General features: G+C 44.5%; 1 protein-coding gene across 1 annotated transcript in view; it reads right to left on the reverse strand.

Annotated features, from left to right (window-relative positions):
* LOC122930291 (adenosine receptor A1-like) overlaps positions 1-19,111 on the reverse strand; it is a 103,953-nt gene that overhangs the window by 79,479 nt on the left and 5,363 nt on the right. The window contains exon 2 of the mRNA XM_044283549.1: positions 11,820-12,191. Coding sequence (XP_044139484.1) covers positions 11,820-12,154 — 335 coding nt within the window. The 5' untranslated portion in view covers positions 12,155-12,191. The remainder of the gene's footprint in view (positions 1-11,819; positions 12,192-19,111) is intronic.

Consider the following 19,111-nt stretch of genomic DNA (forward strand, 5'->3'; position numbering starts at 1 on the left):
CTTCTGAATTTTATCAGCAACTCGAGGGTTTTCAGAGGTGAAACTCACAAATCAAGTAAACTAGGTACTATTAAAAAAGAAGGCTAAAAAGGCCACTTCAGATACTAAATTTCTCTGATGTTTTTTTATTTCCCTTAAAAAAGATTTTTTTTTTAATAAAAAATAAAATGGCTTCCACATGCTGCATAAAATAATAATAAAATATATTTGTGTGTCCTGTATGTCATATTCCCCTAGACTCCCAGCTAACATCTTTAAAAGGCACCAATAACCGCAGGTGCAAAAATATGGCACTAAAAACACAAGTGCACAAAATGTCAATTTTTATGTGTAAATTGACCCAAATAATATAATTTCTCGAAAGAGCAACTGAATGATATATATTTAAATAAAAAAATATAAACACTGGAAGAATGTTTGCATCATATGTTCTGATGCTGAAAAAAACCTCAAGTTAAAAGGGGTTGTCTACCTTTAGAAGGAAACCGGACAACCCCCGGGATACACCTGAAATAAAGAACTAAGCATTACTTACTTGACAGATCCCATGCAGCCACTTCAGTGCTCCTGGCCAGGGTCTATTTACCTAGCTGCAGGGGTGACATCATGCCAACAGCATATGAATTGCTGCAGGCAATCACTGGCCTAGGCGACTGCACCACTGAGGCCAGTGATTGGTTGCAGTGGCAATGTGCGGTTGATTCTGCTGGGTAAATAGAGCCCAGCCGGGAACCAGAGCCTTGGAGCGAGATCTGTCAGGTAGGTACTTGCCTGTTCTTTATTTCAGGCAATTCTTGGACAACCCTTTTAAAAAGGTATCCACCACATTTCAAAAACTGCAGTCTAGTGGACTTACCTTACTTTTGTGCTCAGAATTATTGCCCATTTTATTGGAGTCACAGTATAAAAAGCAATCCATAAAACCTGACCTTTATTTAATTCAATTTAAAAGCTGAAAATCACATGTCCAGAATACAAGAACCACAGTAAAACACTTCTCTGATGTGTTTCTGACCCATAAGGCCATTAAAGGGGTTATCCAATTTTAAGAAACCCCCCCCCCATGTGCCAGGCCTCTCACCAGTAATATGCTTACCCCGCTCCCCGCACTGCTCGCGGTCGCCGCACCTTCCCCGCTGCTTCTCCCTACACACTGATGAAAACATCCGGTGTCAGAGGGGGGGGGGGGGGAGCCAGTAGCAGGCAGGGACGAGCCTCCCTAGCGTCACCCACTATGCTAGGGAGGCTCATCCCCGCCTGCCATTGGCTGCTCCCCCCGACACCGGATGTTTTCATCCGTGTGCAGGGAGAGGCAGCAGCGGTGGTGTGGGGACCATCAGCAGTGTCGGGAGCGGGGTAAGTATATTACCGGTGAGGGGCCCGACACGTGTGTGTGTGTGTGTGTGTGTGGGGGGGGGGGGGGTCTTGAAATTGGATAACCCTTTAATCATAGGTGATGAAGCCACAGATGATAATTATAGTCTACAATTGAGGGCCTTTATGGGTCAGAAACGCATCAGAGAAGGGTTTTACTGAGGGTCCTGCATTCTGTGGTTTTCTTCTTTTAAATTGATAGAAATAAAAAGGTCAAGTTTTATAGGGTGCTGGATCACTTTCTATATTATCCACTACAGTTCCACAAAAATTTGCCCACAGCAGGTCATCAAATGTATTTAGAGAAATTTGCCTCTTAAGAATTTTGGTCAATATTTCTGTAACATTTTAAGACTGGTGTATGAAATACCAGTCTTAGTAAATCTCTTCTAGAACTGGCCAACCAAATACTGTAAGATATTTTTGCTCACAGACAACATGCAGTCGCCATTTCCCATGACCCTCTACGATCACATTACACAAATACAACAGCACAGAATGGAGTAATGCATATTGAAATAGTTTACAGTCAGATATGATCCCAAGAGGTTTTACAGTTACTGTATTTCCCTTCTGAATTTTCTGACCTGAAATATTAATAGACATTGTGGCTGTAGGTGGAGGAGGGCAGAAAAGGAATAACAATAAATCCTTGGATATTGGACAGATTAAAACAGGTCTCTGTTTTTTCCCACAGAAACCGTGCCAAAAGTGAATGGAGCCTAGCTACAAAATTCTAAAAGAAGTCTATTTTTTCAGTCTCATATAACCCTTTTAATAATGAATATGTAAATTAAATATGTAACTTGCCATTTCCTAAGCTCAATCTTCAAGAACAGGACCCTCAATCAACCTGAAATCTACCCCGTGAAAAAGCAAGAAGAGGCAAAAGCATCCATCAGACTTCATTGATCCAACAATATATGGAAAATACTTACTCAAAGTTGAGTAAGACCCAGCCATTGTGAAGGATTAAACGTTGCATTTTCCTATGTGTTGGATCAATAAAGAAGTCTAACGGATGATAGATGCTGTTGCCCCTTCTCCTTCTTGGACAGACTGGTAGCAGTGTGGACCATCCCATTTCGGCATATGTGGACCCAGACTCTTATATACCTTTGTTAGTATTCTACTCCACGGTCAACTTCAGTTGTCGGGCACAATTCATTCACAGAACACTTTGCTTGGTTACAGAAAGTACTGTGCAGGGGAGGATGAGGAGGCTGAGATTAGTTTGACACAAGTTGACCTTGTTCAACTTCCTATTACAGCAGAACAATGCTGGTGCCTGGAGATGCGAGTTACAAATAACCCTTTTTACTGCTCTCGGCAACCAGGTAAATAACAATTGACAACTTCCCTAACAGGGAGGTCACCATTAACCTTTTTATTGTTTAGACCTTCCCTACCTATTCTGTGGTGTTATATGATGATTTTAAGGGATTGGAATGCAGTTGGTAGTATATTATATGGGAGTATATTATACTATTTGAAAAATATACATAAAAAAAAAAATATATATTTGTGTGAGGCACTTACGGTAGTACAGTGAAGAACCTAGGAAATCAGGGAATAAGCGTAGTCGGTTGTGGTGTGCCGAAACCGAGGATGAGGTAGGCCTGAGAAAGAAGAGGGCCCACCCAAGGAAAGAGATGTGGAAGAAATGAGTTGTTAAATGAGTGGAGTGGTGGGAGGGTCAAAGTTCAGACCTCGGACGGTGCAGGAGTCAGGTAGAGGGGTGCCCTAAATAGGCTGGAGGCGGACCTCAGCCCCTCCCACAAATCCAGGCCAAAGCCTTCACACTTGTGTGAGGCACTTACGGTAGTACAGTGAAGAACCTAGGAAATCAGGGAATAAGCGTAGTCGGTTGTGGTGTGCCGAAACCGAGGATGAGGTAGGCCTGAGAAAGAAGAGGGCAAAAATGAGATAAACCGTTTATTGTATTCGATATACAGGAAAACTCAACCCGACATGTTTTGGAAAGCATTCCTTAACTCCCGTGTTGGATTGGGGATGTAACGTGCGAAAGCGGACGACTTCCAGCGCCCCAATCTCTTAATGACATGAGCCGGGATGTTGGCACTGGAGGCCGTGGACGCGGCCCCGATCCGAAAGGAGTGCCCAGAGTAGTTGGATGCGTTGAGGCCTAGTTGAGTGAGGGATGACCTGACATAGGTCATGAAGGTGGTGGTGGTGAGTACAGACCCACGCAGTTGAAGTAGTGGCTGACAGGGTAGGAACTTGTGATGCTGTTTGTATGCGTCCAGAACCCCGACTGGGCACCATCTGTTCTGCGTAGGGTAGTATGGAATGTTCACGGGTGAGAGCTGACTGCTTTTGGAGTGAGGTAAGGTTAGGGTATAATGATCCCCGTGTTTCGTCAAGTGGGAGGCTAGCAGACAATGTGTAGTTTGGGTCGCCGAGGTCGTGGTGAATTCCCCGGGCCTCAGGAATCCGTAGAAGGCCAGGTACATCGCTGTTTTGATGATGGAGTTGGTATCAGCTTCAAAAGGACTGGAGTCTAATAAGTCGGATAGTGCTTTGAAAATGTGACTGTTAATGGGCAGTCTCTGTGTCGGCCGTGCGGGTTCTGTCCTCTGAATGCCCTTGAGTATGGGTTTGATCTGGTGTGAGGCCATGAAACTGATGTTGTTGGGGTGTATGATTAGCATGTGATGTTGGATGCCGGTGAGATAGAGCTTGATGGTGTTGTATGACAGTTTGAGCTTGAGGTGGCAAAAAGAAGCAAATCCTAGCAGGGAAGTCATGACAAATGGGTGCGTGATGCTGTGTTCCAACAGGAATTTGTTAAACAGTGCGAATGCTCTGTTGTATGACCTGCGTGTGTTGTCTGATAGTGCAGAGTGGGATAATGACTGGCTATGGCGCATGATGACATCTAATCCAGAATGAGCTGGTGAAATGACGGGGTGATGGAGGCCGTGGGTGACGCTGACGGGAGAGCCTGATGAAACGCCTGAAATTGGAAACGAGACAGATTGTCAGCTGCCGTATTGCACCTTCCCGGGACGTGGAAGCAGTGTATGAAGAAATTGTTGCAAGCTGCCAACCAAGTAAGCTTGCGCAGGAACCTCATGATTGTGAGGGATTTGGACCGACCCTTGTTAATGATCTGGCAGGTTGCCTGGTTGTCTGAGTAGCATCGGACCGACCTGTTTGCCCATGAATGACCCCACGCCACGGCGGCCGCCACGATAGGGTAGATCTCGAACAGAGCCGAGGTAGTGGAGAATCCTTCCAAACCCTGGACCGCAGGAGGCCAGCTACCCCACAGCCAATCGTTCCCACAAATGGCCGCGAAGCCTGTGGTGGATGCCGCATCCGACCAGACAGATGGGGAAGAGTCCGATAGCTGAGGGAGGAACATGCTCCTGCCGTTCCAGGCGGACAGAAATCTCCTCCACATACCCAGATCTGCAGTGGCGTGGGCATCCAGGGGCAGCCTGTGAGAGTCGTGAAGGAAAAGGGGGAAAAGGTGCAGAAGCCGTGAAATGAACGAGCGACCCTGGGGAATGATGCGCATGGCAAAGTTCAGGGACCCCAATAGGGACTGTAACTCCTTGCGGTTGCAGTTGCCAAGTTGAAGGTAATTGTCTATGTGGTTGAGAATAACCTGGATCTTCCCGAGTGGCAAACTGGCTTGCATGGAGGCCGAATCCAACTGAATGCCCAAGAAGGTGATGAATGTGTCCGGCCCTTCTGTTTTCTTGGAGGAGATGGGTACCCCAAGTTCCCCGAACAGCTTGATGGTGGCCCTGAGGCTGGCGGGAGGGGAGATGTTTTCCTCCACGAGTAGAAAGTCATCAAGGTAATGCAAGACCATCGGGCATCTTGCTACGTTCAAGAGCAACCAGCATAGTGCCTCCGCGAATGTGTCAAAAATGGCCGGGCTACTCTTGGATCCGAAGGTCAACCGGGAGAAAAAATAATAGTTTCCGGACCACTTGATGCCATGAAGGTGCCACAGTGACGGGTGGATTGGTAGCAATTTGAACGCATTGGCGATGTCGGTTTTGCTGAGCCATGCTCCGACCCCTGCTTGCTTGATGGCGGTGATTGCGTGATCTATGGTGGTGTATTGGAGTGAGAATTCTTCCGATGGGATGAGGGAGTTTAGACTGGGGTCGGCTGAACCGTGTGGTGCCGATAAATCGATGATTAGCCTCCGTTTCTGGGAAGACTTCCCGGTGACGATGCCAATGGGATTGGTGCGCCATGTGGTGAATGGGGGTGTCTTGAATGGTCCTAGCACGAAGCCCTCTGCGACTTCCAGGGCTATGAGGGCGTCAATTGCGGTGGGGTTGCCTTGGGCGGATAGGAGATTTGGACATTCCAGGGTGCCTGTCGGCATGTGCAGGATGCCCGTGTGGAAGCCTTCGGTCAGACCCGACACAAGGAAATCCGTGAGATGTCTGGATGGGTGCTGAGACATGAATGCTGTAAAAACCGGCATATTTATGGTCGATAGATACTGTTTGGAAAACATTTTATTTGGACACATTGATTTAGCATGTGCCCGGAAACAATTGGTACAAATGTGCAACAACTTACACCCGCTGTAATTGCAGGATCCCATATTGAAATTGTTGCAGATCTGGGACTTGCCCAGAAACTTGATTGGCCGCCCCAGCTTGTCCCGGGTTGATTTCTCCGTGACCCCGGAGGGGCCGGCCGTTTGAGAGGGGGCTTGTCTGTCCGCCGCATTCGGACAGAAATTGGTGGTGTGGGCCGTGGAGGAGCAGTGCACGCAAGCTGGCGTCCTCAGGCCTGCGAAGTGTCGGCAAAAAATGACGGTGTCGATTCTGGCCCAGTTGGAGCGGACTCCGTACTGGGAGAAAGCCCCCGCCACTTTTGCCGAAAAAGATCTATGGTAGTCATAGAATGCCGACCCTCCATATTTGTTGCCCAGGTCCACCAGCTTGTGCATGTAGAGGTCGAGCTCCTCCCTTCTGTTGGGGTAGACCGTGCAGATGACCTCCCTGTAGATGCCGAAAGCCAACACAAATTCTGGAATAGACAGTTTCCTATTGAGGCGGGCATCCCTAGCTTTGACCACAACCGAGACATCGTCGTAGGCATACGTTTTGTTCTCGACAATGTCTTGAGAGGCAATTAGGAGGGAGGCCAGGTTCACATCCTTACCTTCCAGAATGTCCCTTTTCAAGTGCTCCGGTATCATGTGCGCCGGGCTGACTTCTTGGTCATCTGGGTTGATGGATGGCACGGCCACTGGCAACCCGGCTGGTGCCGGTGGCGCCGCCGGTGGTGGCACTGCCAAGGAGAGGGATGTAGTGACCGACTCCAGCTTCCCTAACCTGTCGTTGACCCTGGACATGGACGTCATCAAAGAGGCCAGCATGGCGTGTATGTCCCCCGTGCTGGACTGGCTGGGTCCTTCCCCTGCCTCCGCGTTACTGGCTGACGTGCGCAGTAGACGGAAAAGCTCCGCTTTCCTTGCCGTGGCGGGGAAGGGAATCTGCCGTCTCCTCAATTCTGTCGTGATACGCGGAACTGTCCAGGATCTGATGGATGCTGGGCTGGAAAGATCGTCTCCCTGGGCTAAGGTGATGGATCTGGCCGGAGTGCCAGGAAGGGAAAAGTTCTCACTTCCTTCCAGAGACATGCTAAAACAGAATAGTTTGTTAGTGTGGGGAAACACAGGATCGTGCTGGCAAGCTAGCTATGCCGGTAGGCGAAATAATTAAGCCTAAGATGGTGACAGATGAGGCCCTGCTAATTGCCGAGCGGCTTGAGAGGCACTATCTATGAGTTGGCGCGAGGGGTTGATGAGGCCACTGACGTGGTGGCAGGAGTGTGAGGCCTCTCGGTGACTTGTAAGACAGGACTAGGGAAAGGGAGTGACAGGTGAGGCCCTCTCTATGCAACAGCGAGGCGGCTTACTAACGAGTGGCGCGATGGGCGGCTGCCTTCGAGCGTGTGAGGCGGGGTGTTGGCCTCGCGGACCACTGACTGATGGCGGAGCCAAGAGGGGAATACTCTAGTGGGATTCCGACGCCCCTAAATGCCAGCACGCTGACCCTAACGGGATGGAGTGAAATGTAGGAAAAATAGACGATTGAGCAGGTGTACGTACCTGGTAGCAAGAAAAATCACAGGATACGTGCAGCGTAAATAAGAATGAGCTTGACCGCCTAAAAGAGGGGTAGACAGAAGTGTTATGACGAGAGTTTGACAGCGGTCTGGATGTTAGCATGACCTGAGGGATTGCGCCATCAGTTGCAATGGTGACCCGGTATGGTGGATGTAGTGTGAAATGTAGAAATGAACCGGGGGTAGTTTGTTTTGATCATTCCTTTTTTTTTATTTTTTCCCATGGCGGTTTTTTTTTTTTTTCCATATGGCGGGTTTTATTTTTATTTTTATTTATTTTCTTTATTTATTTTTTTTATTTGGCGGGTCTTTGTTTTCCCATATGGCGGGTTTTTTTTTTTTTTTTTTTCTTTTCCATGTGGCGGGGTTTTTTTTTTTTTTTTGGGCGGGTTTTTTGTTTTCCCATATGGCGGGGTTTTTTTTTTTTTTTTTTTTTTTTTGCGGGCTTTTCTGTTTTCCATGTGGCGGGGTTTTTTGTTTTTTTTTCCCATGTGGCGGGTTTCCCTGTTTTCCATATGGCGGGTTTAATATTTTTATTTATTTTTTTTATCTCCCAATGCGGGTTGTTCTGGTGGTTTTGTGTGAAGCGTTGGTTTTTATTGCGGTGGATTGGTAACATGGATGTGGCGCCCCCCTCCTGTATGTGCTGGCTGATGGAGGGGAGCGGTAGCCGAATCTTGAGGTGCGTGGTGCAGGGGTGTATGTGCGGCACCCCTCGGCTCCCCCTCCCCCCCCGCACAGCGCGCGCGCGCGGCACCCGGCCGGCCGCCGGTCACTGCGCATGCGCCGAGGCCGTGCACGCGCCGCGCATGCGCAAACCGGGCGTCGGGACGCGGCGGACGCCATTGGCAGCGCTGCAGGAGGACGGAGACGCGGGGAAGAGAGGGACCGTGGCACTGGTGTGGTGTGTGGAGAGGGAGCGTGGAGCGGTCGGGTTGCGGTGAGCAACTGGTGACTGTGAGAGGGCGGGCGTGCCGCTGAGCTGGGCGAGGGGAACAACTTGCCCAACAAAGTAACAGAATGGTCCATGGCAAGTGACAGCATGATGCCTATGTATATGTGTGTGAGGGGAAGGAAAGTGTGGGATGATGGTGAGGAGGGGAACGGCGTTGGTACCGTGTGCATGCATGATCAGAACACGTAGCAACATGAAAACCGTGACAGGAGTGAAACTGTGACATGGTTTGACAAGGAAAAAGTGAAATGAACGAGCTGGTACAGGGGCAGCCGTGAGGCCCTGTGCTGTACCGTATGACAAGACTCACAGTTTAACGGGCAAAACGGGGCCCGCAAGGAACCAGGTGAAGTCGGACGGATGGAACCGGAAAGCTCCAAATCCTGGACCCGCAAGCAACGAACCTCAGAAGGAAAACAGCAACTCGTAAGTAACCTCTCAGTTAACTCCACAAGTAACTCTCTCTCTCTCTCAAAGTTCAGACCTCGGACGGTGCAGGAGTCAGGTAGAGGGGTGCCCTAAATAGGCTGGAGGCGGACCTCAGCCCCTCCCACAAATCCAGGCCAAAGCCTTCACACATATCATATTTAAATGCTTCATAAAAAAAAAAAAAAGTGTAAGGCCTCTTTTACATGTCACTGATGACATCGGTGACAAGATGGTTAGTGGTTCATTTGTGAAGAGGTCAATGAAGAATCAGTGTTTGGTCCATGTGTGCATTTTCTGCCCATCCATATTCCATGGACACTAGTATGATGAAAGCTAATTTCCACAGCATCTCATACCAATGGTCCTTGAAAATCATGGATCAAACATGGTGGCATCCGTGTGGTGTCCGTAAAAATGGATCCATACACTGTAATGTGTGTGATCTGTAATCATAGGCAAAATAAGGCATGCATCCATGGTATCACCACCGACCCACTGCCCAAGGAAAACTACTGATGTGTGAATAATTAACATGGCCAAGGACATCACTTTAGTGTCCTGATGCTGGTTTACACATTATTCTGTCCCTAGAATATAGTTTGGTGTAGTCCAGAAGCAAGGGATACAACATGGGCTCCTACTTTTTATTTTTAGTCTCACTAAAACAGATTGGAGGAGAAAATTAAACATTCACAAATCCTTGAACAAATGCCGAGCGACACCAACTGCGAATCAGAGGAAAAGGCCATCCTCAGCCTCAGGGCTGTTCTTTTATCTGAATATCGTCTACAGCTCACACTGATATACTTAGCAATGGACTTACCTTCTTATTAACCTCTGAGTAGCAAGGACAGACCTAGGGATCTTCATGTCTTGACAGAAATGTGCTGCTTAGACAATAACTCATGGCTATTCAGTTATGGACTCTTGCACAAAACTAATTTTAACACAATCATCTTCTTAATTACATTAAATGATAGTTAAGCATTTCATTCCATGTTTACTGGCCTTGCGCTGGATGACAGTTCTAGAACGGATGTCAATCCAGCTATATCACATCAACGTTATTAGATTATTAAAGCCAAGCAGGCTAATTAAAGTGTATTCAATTATTATTCCAAGCATGCCATATATTTTCTGACAAAAAACATTTATTAAGGATCCAGATCATTAAAAAAATGGCTCTGCTCTTGTGGGGCATGACTGACTTCAAGCAGGTGCATTTCAGAAACTTAAGTATTGTGGCACATCACAAGATATTTAACAACGGCAATAGGGGACACATGCCGGTAAGTAATTTTTCACATCTGTGAAACGCGTAAGAAGTTTCTGGCAGACATATTGACTCCACTATATTAAAGAAGTAAAACCAAGTAATAAACGTATCCCCTATCCACAGAATAAGTATTCCATTGTTGAGGGCCCAACTGCTGAACCCCCCCCCCCCCCCCCCCAATTCACAAGAATGGGGATCCCATGCCCTTAATTTGCCTTGGGACTCTTGGAAATAGCCAAGCCTGTGCTATGGCAGTCTCATAGGGAATGAATGGAGCCACAAACATGCAAGACCAGCCACTTTACTCATATGGGGGCATGGGACCTCTGTTCTCATGATCAAATACTTACCTTCTATCCTGTGGATAGAAAATACAGTTAAATTTGGAATAACCCCTTGAGGCAGAGTCACAGATATACTGTAGAGTAGCTGCGGCTTCTGTCTGCATACGGAGTGTTGGCCACTTTGTGTTCTCCAGTATGGTGCCACCTACAACACTCAAAAGTACTGCCTGCCACATATCGAACAGAAAAACCTTTAGGGTGCCTTAAACCTCTTTGAGTGCTATATTAGTCTTCTGGAGTGTTTCAGGAGTGCATGCATGTTAAATATATCACATAGTATTAAAAAAAAACTATATTTTGGACAATCATTAAAACAATGGCACAAAGACCTCTATACATTGAAAAGTTTATATTCATATTAGAATTTGAGATGTTGTTAGATACAACACTATCTGAACCATTGACAATACGATATCCGTTTGCTGTCCAATTAAGATGCACTAGTTGAACCAATTCTGCCATGCTTGAGAGTCATACTTGGCAAATTTCAGAGAATCATCCATCATACCAATTTTATCATTGTTATCTATGGACTGACAACTATACAAGTTGGTAAATTAAGCAAAAGGTTTTGCTCATCTCCTCACTAGGAAATTATAAAATACAAAAAGTAGCATAGGCTAAACCAAACTGTGCAGTGTGAACAGAATCAAATACATTTAATTGGGTCATATGCATTAGGTGTTGACCAGGGGCGTAGCTATAAGGGAATCACTTCTTTGGGGCCCAAACTCACAAGGGGCCCCCTCTAGAGGAGGACTAAAAGATTTCGTTGTCAGGGCCTCCTCAACAGTATTATACAATGACATTATAGGAAACGGATGGAATGGCTGCTGGGCCTCATCTGAAATGTTGATCTTGACTAGCCACAGGAGTGGGGGGTTGTAAAGAAGTTGTTGGGGGAGCATTCAAACATTTGCTGTGGGGTGCAGTCAGTTCTAGTTAAGTTACTGGTGTTGACCGCTCATTTATTGTAAATAAGGGCCACCTGATTTACCCTGATGGAAGATGTTGAGGGAGAGAGGGTTTCTGGCATATTACATTTCAGCATTGCTAATCCTTTTGTTCTTGGGGAGATCTGCGAGTGGCAGATGTGTCTGGAAGCGACTTTCTCTCCCATCCCATCCACAACACAGCTGAGCATGCACATTATATATATATGTGGGAGAAATCAGGATAGCTTTCAGCCAACAGTTATCTCATGTATGGTACAGCTCAAAAAGTTGTATTTTTTTGGTCCTTTACCAAATTCATTCAGTTATAAGACCATAAGAAAACACAAATTAACATTAGAATTACAATTACTAACCTTGTTGGGATCTTTACTCGAAGATACCTGTCCACAGCAATGGCCAGTAGTGCAAGTATGGAGCTCTGGGTCAGGATTAGCATAATGCAAGCCACCATCAGGCAGCTATAAATTTCAGTCTCCAGTCCAATACTAATTATTATGGCTAAAGGGATGACCAGCGCCCCTACAGCAATATCAGCAACAGCAAGTGACACGATGAAGAAAAAAGTGGTGTCTCGAAGTGCTTGGTTCACAATTACCGCCCAGATCACCAGTATATTTCCAAGCACAGAAATGAGGGCAATCAGTACTTCGATGACAATGTAGACAGCTAGCGAGACCGAGATGCCCATGCTGTTTCAGTGCAGAAAATGATCATTAATCCTGAACCTGAAAAATTAAGATATCATATTAAAGAATGGATAAACACACTTTTGACATTCTTAGTTTACAAAAAACTGAAAACGAATATTATAAAATAGATATATTCAGTTAAAATGCAGTTTTATTTTCCAATGACTGTTCCAAATACTTCTCATTGTAGTCTTGGGCTAATCTAAGATAACAAGCATGTCCCCATTTTTAGTTTTCACCTCCTAAATTTACGCCATAATCATGTAAAATCTGCAACATGGTAAACCCTCAATAAAGCCAACAACATGCAAGCAAAATACATATACTAGTCCATGGGCTGCAGAACCCAAATGAAAAACTGTTCAGCCAAAAAAAAACGAAAACAAAAATCACAAGCTCAAGGTTGAGTTACAATCAAACAAAATGTCAAACCCAAAGTATCCCCGATATGGCTAGTAGTCAGGAAACTGTTTAGTAGAGACTGTAGCAGCCACCCATATCTTCTACTCCCTACTCTTCAGTCTGGCATAACCTGCCTCTATTACACCCCAATTTAACCCTAACCTTTTTACACACTTTGCTTTGGCGTTTAAGGATTCATCATTGAAGATAAAGAATAGGTTCAGGGAGTCATCCATAAACTTGTCATGGTGGTAAAACCATCTACATAATATGATAAAGTCTGATTGTTTAGTATGATATTAAATGCATGGTGACATTTTCCCCAAACCCAGCATTCCACAATGCACAATATACCGTAAAAGGCAAAGAGCAAGTTACATCTCAATACACAGCAAAAAGGCTGAGAGGCAGTTACAGTTTTCTAAAATTGATCCCTGCTGGGGCATAGTTATCACTTTTGGTGTCCAGACCATTTTTCCTGGGCACTCTTTCAGTGCAAAGTAAGTGGGTTCTCAAGAAGTAGAAGAAACAGCTTGCAGTGTAGAGAAATTGGAGAACATTATAATGAACTCTCCTTGTGTTTTCCAGTGATGGGAAGGAACAAAGGCGTAAGATTAGGGTCAAATTAGGGTGCAATAGGGGTAGGTTCTAGTATAGGACCACCCTCTTCATTGAGACAGCTTTACTTGTCAAGTAGGGCAGATTAGGTTTTCTTATGCCTTTTTCACACGTCAGTGAAGCACAGATGTGTACTGTTCTTGTTCTCCATAGACAGCACATATATACATTTTTATTATTTATTATACTCACTTATTTAACGCTGATATATTCCGCAGCGCTTTACAGACATCATTATTGCTTGCTGTCCCTAGCCGTATGGATAATAGAAAGCGAGCACAAAACAGACACGCAAACCGAAAACTGACCCTTCGTGGATGAAACGTGGACTACTTTCCCCCAAACGTGCATTTTTATGGATATTGGTAAAAGTTAACGGGGTTGTCCAACTTCAATGGGAGCAGCACTGCACTGACAAGCTCAGTCCACTACAAAGTTCCTGGAGCTGTCTGCTTCCAGCACTATTGCCAAACAGCTGATGAGTGGGGGTGCAGGTTGTCGGACCCTCGATCAGCTAGTGATGGCCTATTCTGAGTTATTGTAAGCTATCACTTATTAATAGGTGGACAACCCCTTTAAGTTTCAAGTTGTACTACAGTTATTTTTTTATATTGATCCAGGAAATTGGAAGAATATTAACTAATTGGTGAACAAAAATGTTGCCCATTTTTAATTCAGAAGCTAGAATCAAATATTATTATTATTAGACATAGACTACTTTTGACTAGTGCAAAAATTCAGGGCACTAAAAAAATAAAAATACATTTTGAATGTAATTATCTCAATGAATTAATTTGCCATTAACATTGCATTTTCTTCAGAATATTAGAGCACACATACAAACACTTTATATTATTTTTATGGTATAGGAAACTTTGTTTTATACAAATGGCATATTGCAGAAACATTTGTGATTTTTTTTTTTTTCCATGATTTATTTGCTGCTCTTTTCAATTTGTGAAAAAAGCGCGCAGAGCTTACAATAATTTACAACATAAAATTGGCATAAATTATAGCTCATAGCTTGCATAAATTTCAATCCGTGGCTCGGGTACAGCACAAGATGCAACTAATTTATTAGGAGACGTGTACTTTCTAATTTGCCACAATCTCAGACTTTTTACAAAGACTTGCGTATGAGATGGCAGTCTTTAGTAAATGTGATGTGCCCGTATGTATGTATAGTAGATTAGTATTTTCCTGAATATACACAAGCAACTTTTCCTATTTTTAAAGGAGTCCGACTGCATTATGGAAGTCAGATGATGACGTGCATTTTAACTTCTCCAGCATAATTGGGATCTATAACGCCTGCTTTGTGTTTACATCCCAGCACAAGACTCACAAGGAGTGTCTGTAGCATCAGGTCTCTGGCTCTCCTTCCCTTCCCAGCTCGATCACAGATCCAAGCCTGCTTGGGTGAAATCTGCAGTGGTGATCTACAGCATAAATTGACACTGCAGATTTGCCGCATTCAAAATGCAGAATAGTAAATTGGCAGAGTTTCAGTCATTTTTTTACGTAGCCTTAGTGTTTCATTCATCATAAACACAGCAGTGTAGTTCATGTAGACTTTGCATGGTTTTCATTCCGTTTACTCCCCAAATCCGCACTACAATATGCACGTGTTACTTGTGGACTTGCCCCAGATTTTATCCCCTGCATTACAAAGGGTGAAATCTGCACAAACAACTGACATGCTAAAAATTTAAAAATCCGCACAAAAGGTCAATTTATTGTGTGCTTGAAAAATTTCCACACCGCGTAGATGAGATTTTGAAGATCTCTTTAACTTTACCTGTACTATATTATACTGTGGATTTGCCGCAGAAAAATCATTGTGGGAAATCTGCAGTTGATGTGCACCATGTGCAAGTGGCCTTATGGCGGCACTGCAGATGGGATAGCTTCTTCATCTTGCAGTCTAACAACCTACACACCTAATGGCATTGGTGACCTTAGACGTGCCATCAGCCAAGACAACTCCATCAGAAACTAATGGAAGAAGATAAGAAATAATAGATACACTAAATAAGAGAATGCTTAGCCATTTTGTTCAAAATTAAGACTGTTCCTTTAACCTTTATGGTTCTTGGTTGAGATTTAATTAGCAAGGTATTTAGTTTAGAGAAGTTTGAGAAAGTTGCATGGTAAATATCAAGTCCAATGTTTTCCTACAAATTAATATATACAGATATTCTAGTTGGCGTTGTGACACTGTTGCCACACTTGCGGTTGCCCGCAGCAACGTGTTGCTGTGAGAGCATGCAGTGTCAGTGTCTCGGCCTCCTGGGCGATTGCCGTGACATCGTTGCCACGCATGCTGTTGCCGGTGGTAATGTGGTGTTTGGTATCCTTGTGTGTGCACTTCCCCCTTAAGTGTCTTCCTTCCTCTGTCTGGTGTTGGAAGGGTTAACTCCCTTCGTGTTTTGTGAACACTGGGTTTGTGTGTGTGTGGGTGTGGCTGCTTGGGCTATTTAGCCTTTGCTGGATGCCTGAAGCTCAGCTTTCCTCCAGCCTTGGTGTATGCTAGTGGTTCACTGTTCCTGGCTTTTACCATCTGTCCAGTGAGGGCCACCCTTGTGGTCATTGATGTTATTATGGTATCTCTTTCCCTTCTTATCTTTTGGTTTGCGTGGGTTATGTTCAGGGTGTTGTATGTCTTGTGTGGTGTCACATGGCTGGTGATGTTTGGTGTCCAGCATGTTTGCTAGACATTCCCCTGTCTCACGTTTATTGCAGCTATGGGTGTCCTGGGTTCCTGTGTGGTTGCGGTTTGTCCTGTGTCCTTTAATGTTCGTGTGGACAGCAGCACTTGTGCATGGGTTCCAGTCAGTGTGCCTGTGGCAGGTAAGTGTGTTATGGGTTTTGCTTACCTGCCAACTCCATATGCTGTATGTGTTCCCCTCTCCCTGCAGCCTGGCCTCAGAAAGAGACTCCTGTTCCTCCATGACTGGGATGAACAGGTCGTCTCTTCCCGGCTCCTTGGTGAGGGATTACCAGGGCAACTCAGGGTCTCTAGGAATCCAGAGTATGAGCCGTCCTACACTCGGGGTCCGCTCATACGGTGAGGATTAGGGACGCTGTAGGAGGTGACCTGCTCCCTTATTACTCCTTTTGGCCAAGCTGATCCCCTTTTACCCTTTGACACCGCACGGTGGGGGGTTTCCCCCACTTCCCACCGTGACAATACTGTATGTTACGTCTAGGATCCGAAACAACGCTAAGAGTGTTAGGTAATAAACAACACAAAATGTATTCTACCACTGAGGCCCTCAGCTGAGGAAGGTTCCACCACTGTTCTACAGAAATGGGCCCCTGTATAATGCTGTCCAAAGGTTGGCGGCTATAGATACTTTATTGCTCCAATGGTACTGTGAACTCAAATTTCTTAAATAATAGTGTTATCTTGAAACAAAAGCCATTGAAAAGTGATTGAAGGTGTTTGCTTTGTTTAGATAACACATCTCAGAAATATCAGAAAGCATGAGTGTTAACTGTACTACATCGGTACTGAAAGTTGGCACTAGGGAAGATCACCAGCAGACAACCATATCAAGCCAAGAACCATATCATTGTAACCTGCTTCAGGATCATAGAACAGGATATTGACACTGTTAGTGGGATTGCAGAACTGACCTTTGTACAGTTCATTTCAATTGGTTTTATTAGTAAATAGTCTAGAATTATAATGGATTTATTCCATTACAATACTGTCTTTACAATATTCAACGCACTTTGTTAAACTATGTTCCTCCCAGGGGAGTAGCTATCGGGAAAGCAGATGCCTTGGGGCCTGAACTTAGAAGGGACCCACCCAGGAGAAGGACTAAATGATTTTTTTGTCAGGGCCCGCCCAACAGAATTATAAAATTACATTATATTTAGTGACACTATTAACATGACAGAGTATGTACCTGCAAAAAAAGGATGGAGTGGCTGCCAAGCCTCATATGAGAGTAGGGGGTTTTATGCCACTGGATCCTCCTTTAATAACTTCCTGTTATATCTGAGTGTGGCTCACAGGCTAAAGAGGTTGTGGTCCATAGATCAGGATGCAGGATATGTACACTGGGCAATGATGGGAAATGACAATGCCCATAATTTGCCAACCCGCATGCCTGTTGCAGTGTATGGATTTTGAACAGATACTTGATTTCCAGAAAATCTTGTTCACTTAGTAATTGGCAACCACAATTAGAAAGTGGTCTCCCTCAAAAAGTGAATTGTAAGCTTGCATGACATCTAAGTGATGGACCACAAGATTGATATTGTTCTCAGTCCCAAGTGTCATTATACCATGACTAAAATATTTTGTAAAGAACAGATATACACCAGATATGCTTAGCTCTGGTGCAGTCAGCTGGTACAGATTTAATAGCTTCTGCGTAAAAGGCCAGCCATTCAATCTTCTCACTCCCCTCCCTCCATATGACTGTGCACGTTTAGGTCATTGTCATGGCTGAAGGAAGCTGCTAGAAGGCCCCTGAAAAACAATAACCGGCTGGTATAAGAATATAATGTTTTACCACAGTGGTCAGATATTATAGTACAAGTGGTCTCTCAAGATGCAACTGGCTCATTGCCAGACATTTTTTTTTTTTTTTTTTTAGATTAAATGCTGCTGTGAATGCAGTAATATTTTTTTTATTAAAAACATTTTTTCATCTTTTATTTTAGTAATACAGAGGGCTTTCATTCTTATGTTATTATTTTTGATTCCATTTAGTGCAACTAAAATACTTTAAATTGGGTCCCATGTCCCGTTTTTTGTTATAATGAAGGTAAGTTGCATAGGTGCACAACCTGAGGCCCAGGGCCACATTTGGCCCACAATGCCATTCTGTGCAGCCCCCCCCCCCCCCCCCAACCATCTGGTCACAAACATGCTTGTCTGTGACTGGAGGCTACATGTATCTTACATGTTAGAGAAAACAGGAGTGGCACATGTCTGTCTCCTGGATCTCCATGTATCCCAGAATGGAGGTTTGATGACCTCTGTCTGAAGCTCCATAAAAGGAGCAACTGAAGTGTAAAGATGGCCATCCATGCATGTGATTATCTTTATTTAACTTTTAAGGGAGTATTGAAACACTACTTCCATAAGACTACAATGTAGAGAGCCACATGCATAGTCTCTTACTTTCTGGACCCCCATTCTCCTGATACTTGTGAGTGCTGGAAGAAGAACTGGCACCTTTTGGGTATTTATGCCACATCATTTCGATATGCCATAAATGTCTCAGATAGGAGTGGTTCAATATGACAATGTGACCCAGAAAATGTTTTGTATCCTTGCTCTCGAGCCTCACTGCAAAGCAAGTATGGGTCTGCTAAGACAAAAAAGCTACTGCAGTTACCCAGTGATCGTATGATCACTGGGATGGAAGCAACATAGCCACTCATTGAGCGATTTATTACCACCCCTGCCTTCTACCCCTATGGGTAGTCTGGATGTCCCTCACAACAACTGCAGCTGAAAACTCCATAAGAACATTCAGGTGTATCCTTTCAGAGTGATATGTGGATCCGGAGGACATTAAAAGACTATGTACATCTTTGGGGGCATTTTTTTAAAATTGTATTATTGAATTGTACTCATTTTGAGGTAAAAATATATTATTTTCAGTTGGCCTTTAAACATTTTGAATTCTGTCTCTGTGCAGCCTTGAGATTCTCTAGTAGCAGGCTCTCAATTTTCACTGTTTTCTCCTATTTGATAGACACTCATTATACCTAAATTCTTATCCTATTGATAAGAATGTGGCTTAACTAAGGGTTTATGACCTTTTAGTAATTTAGAGATAAGAGGGGTCATTTACGAACAGATATTTGTGTGGTATATCTATCGCAGATTCTGTTGCATGCCATGTTCTTCCCTGCTTACACCAGGTTTTAAAAAGGGGCAATGGACAGGGGAAGGGACAGTCTCATTC

The sequence above is a fragment of the Bufo gargarizans genome, chromosome 3 (assembly GCF_014858855.1).
Source record: "Bufo gargarizans isolate SCDJY-AF-19 chromosome 3, ASM1485885v1, whole genome shotgun sequence".
NCBI lineage: Eukaryota > Metazoa > Chordata > Amphibia > Anura > Bufonidae > Bufo > Bufo gargarizans.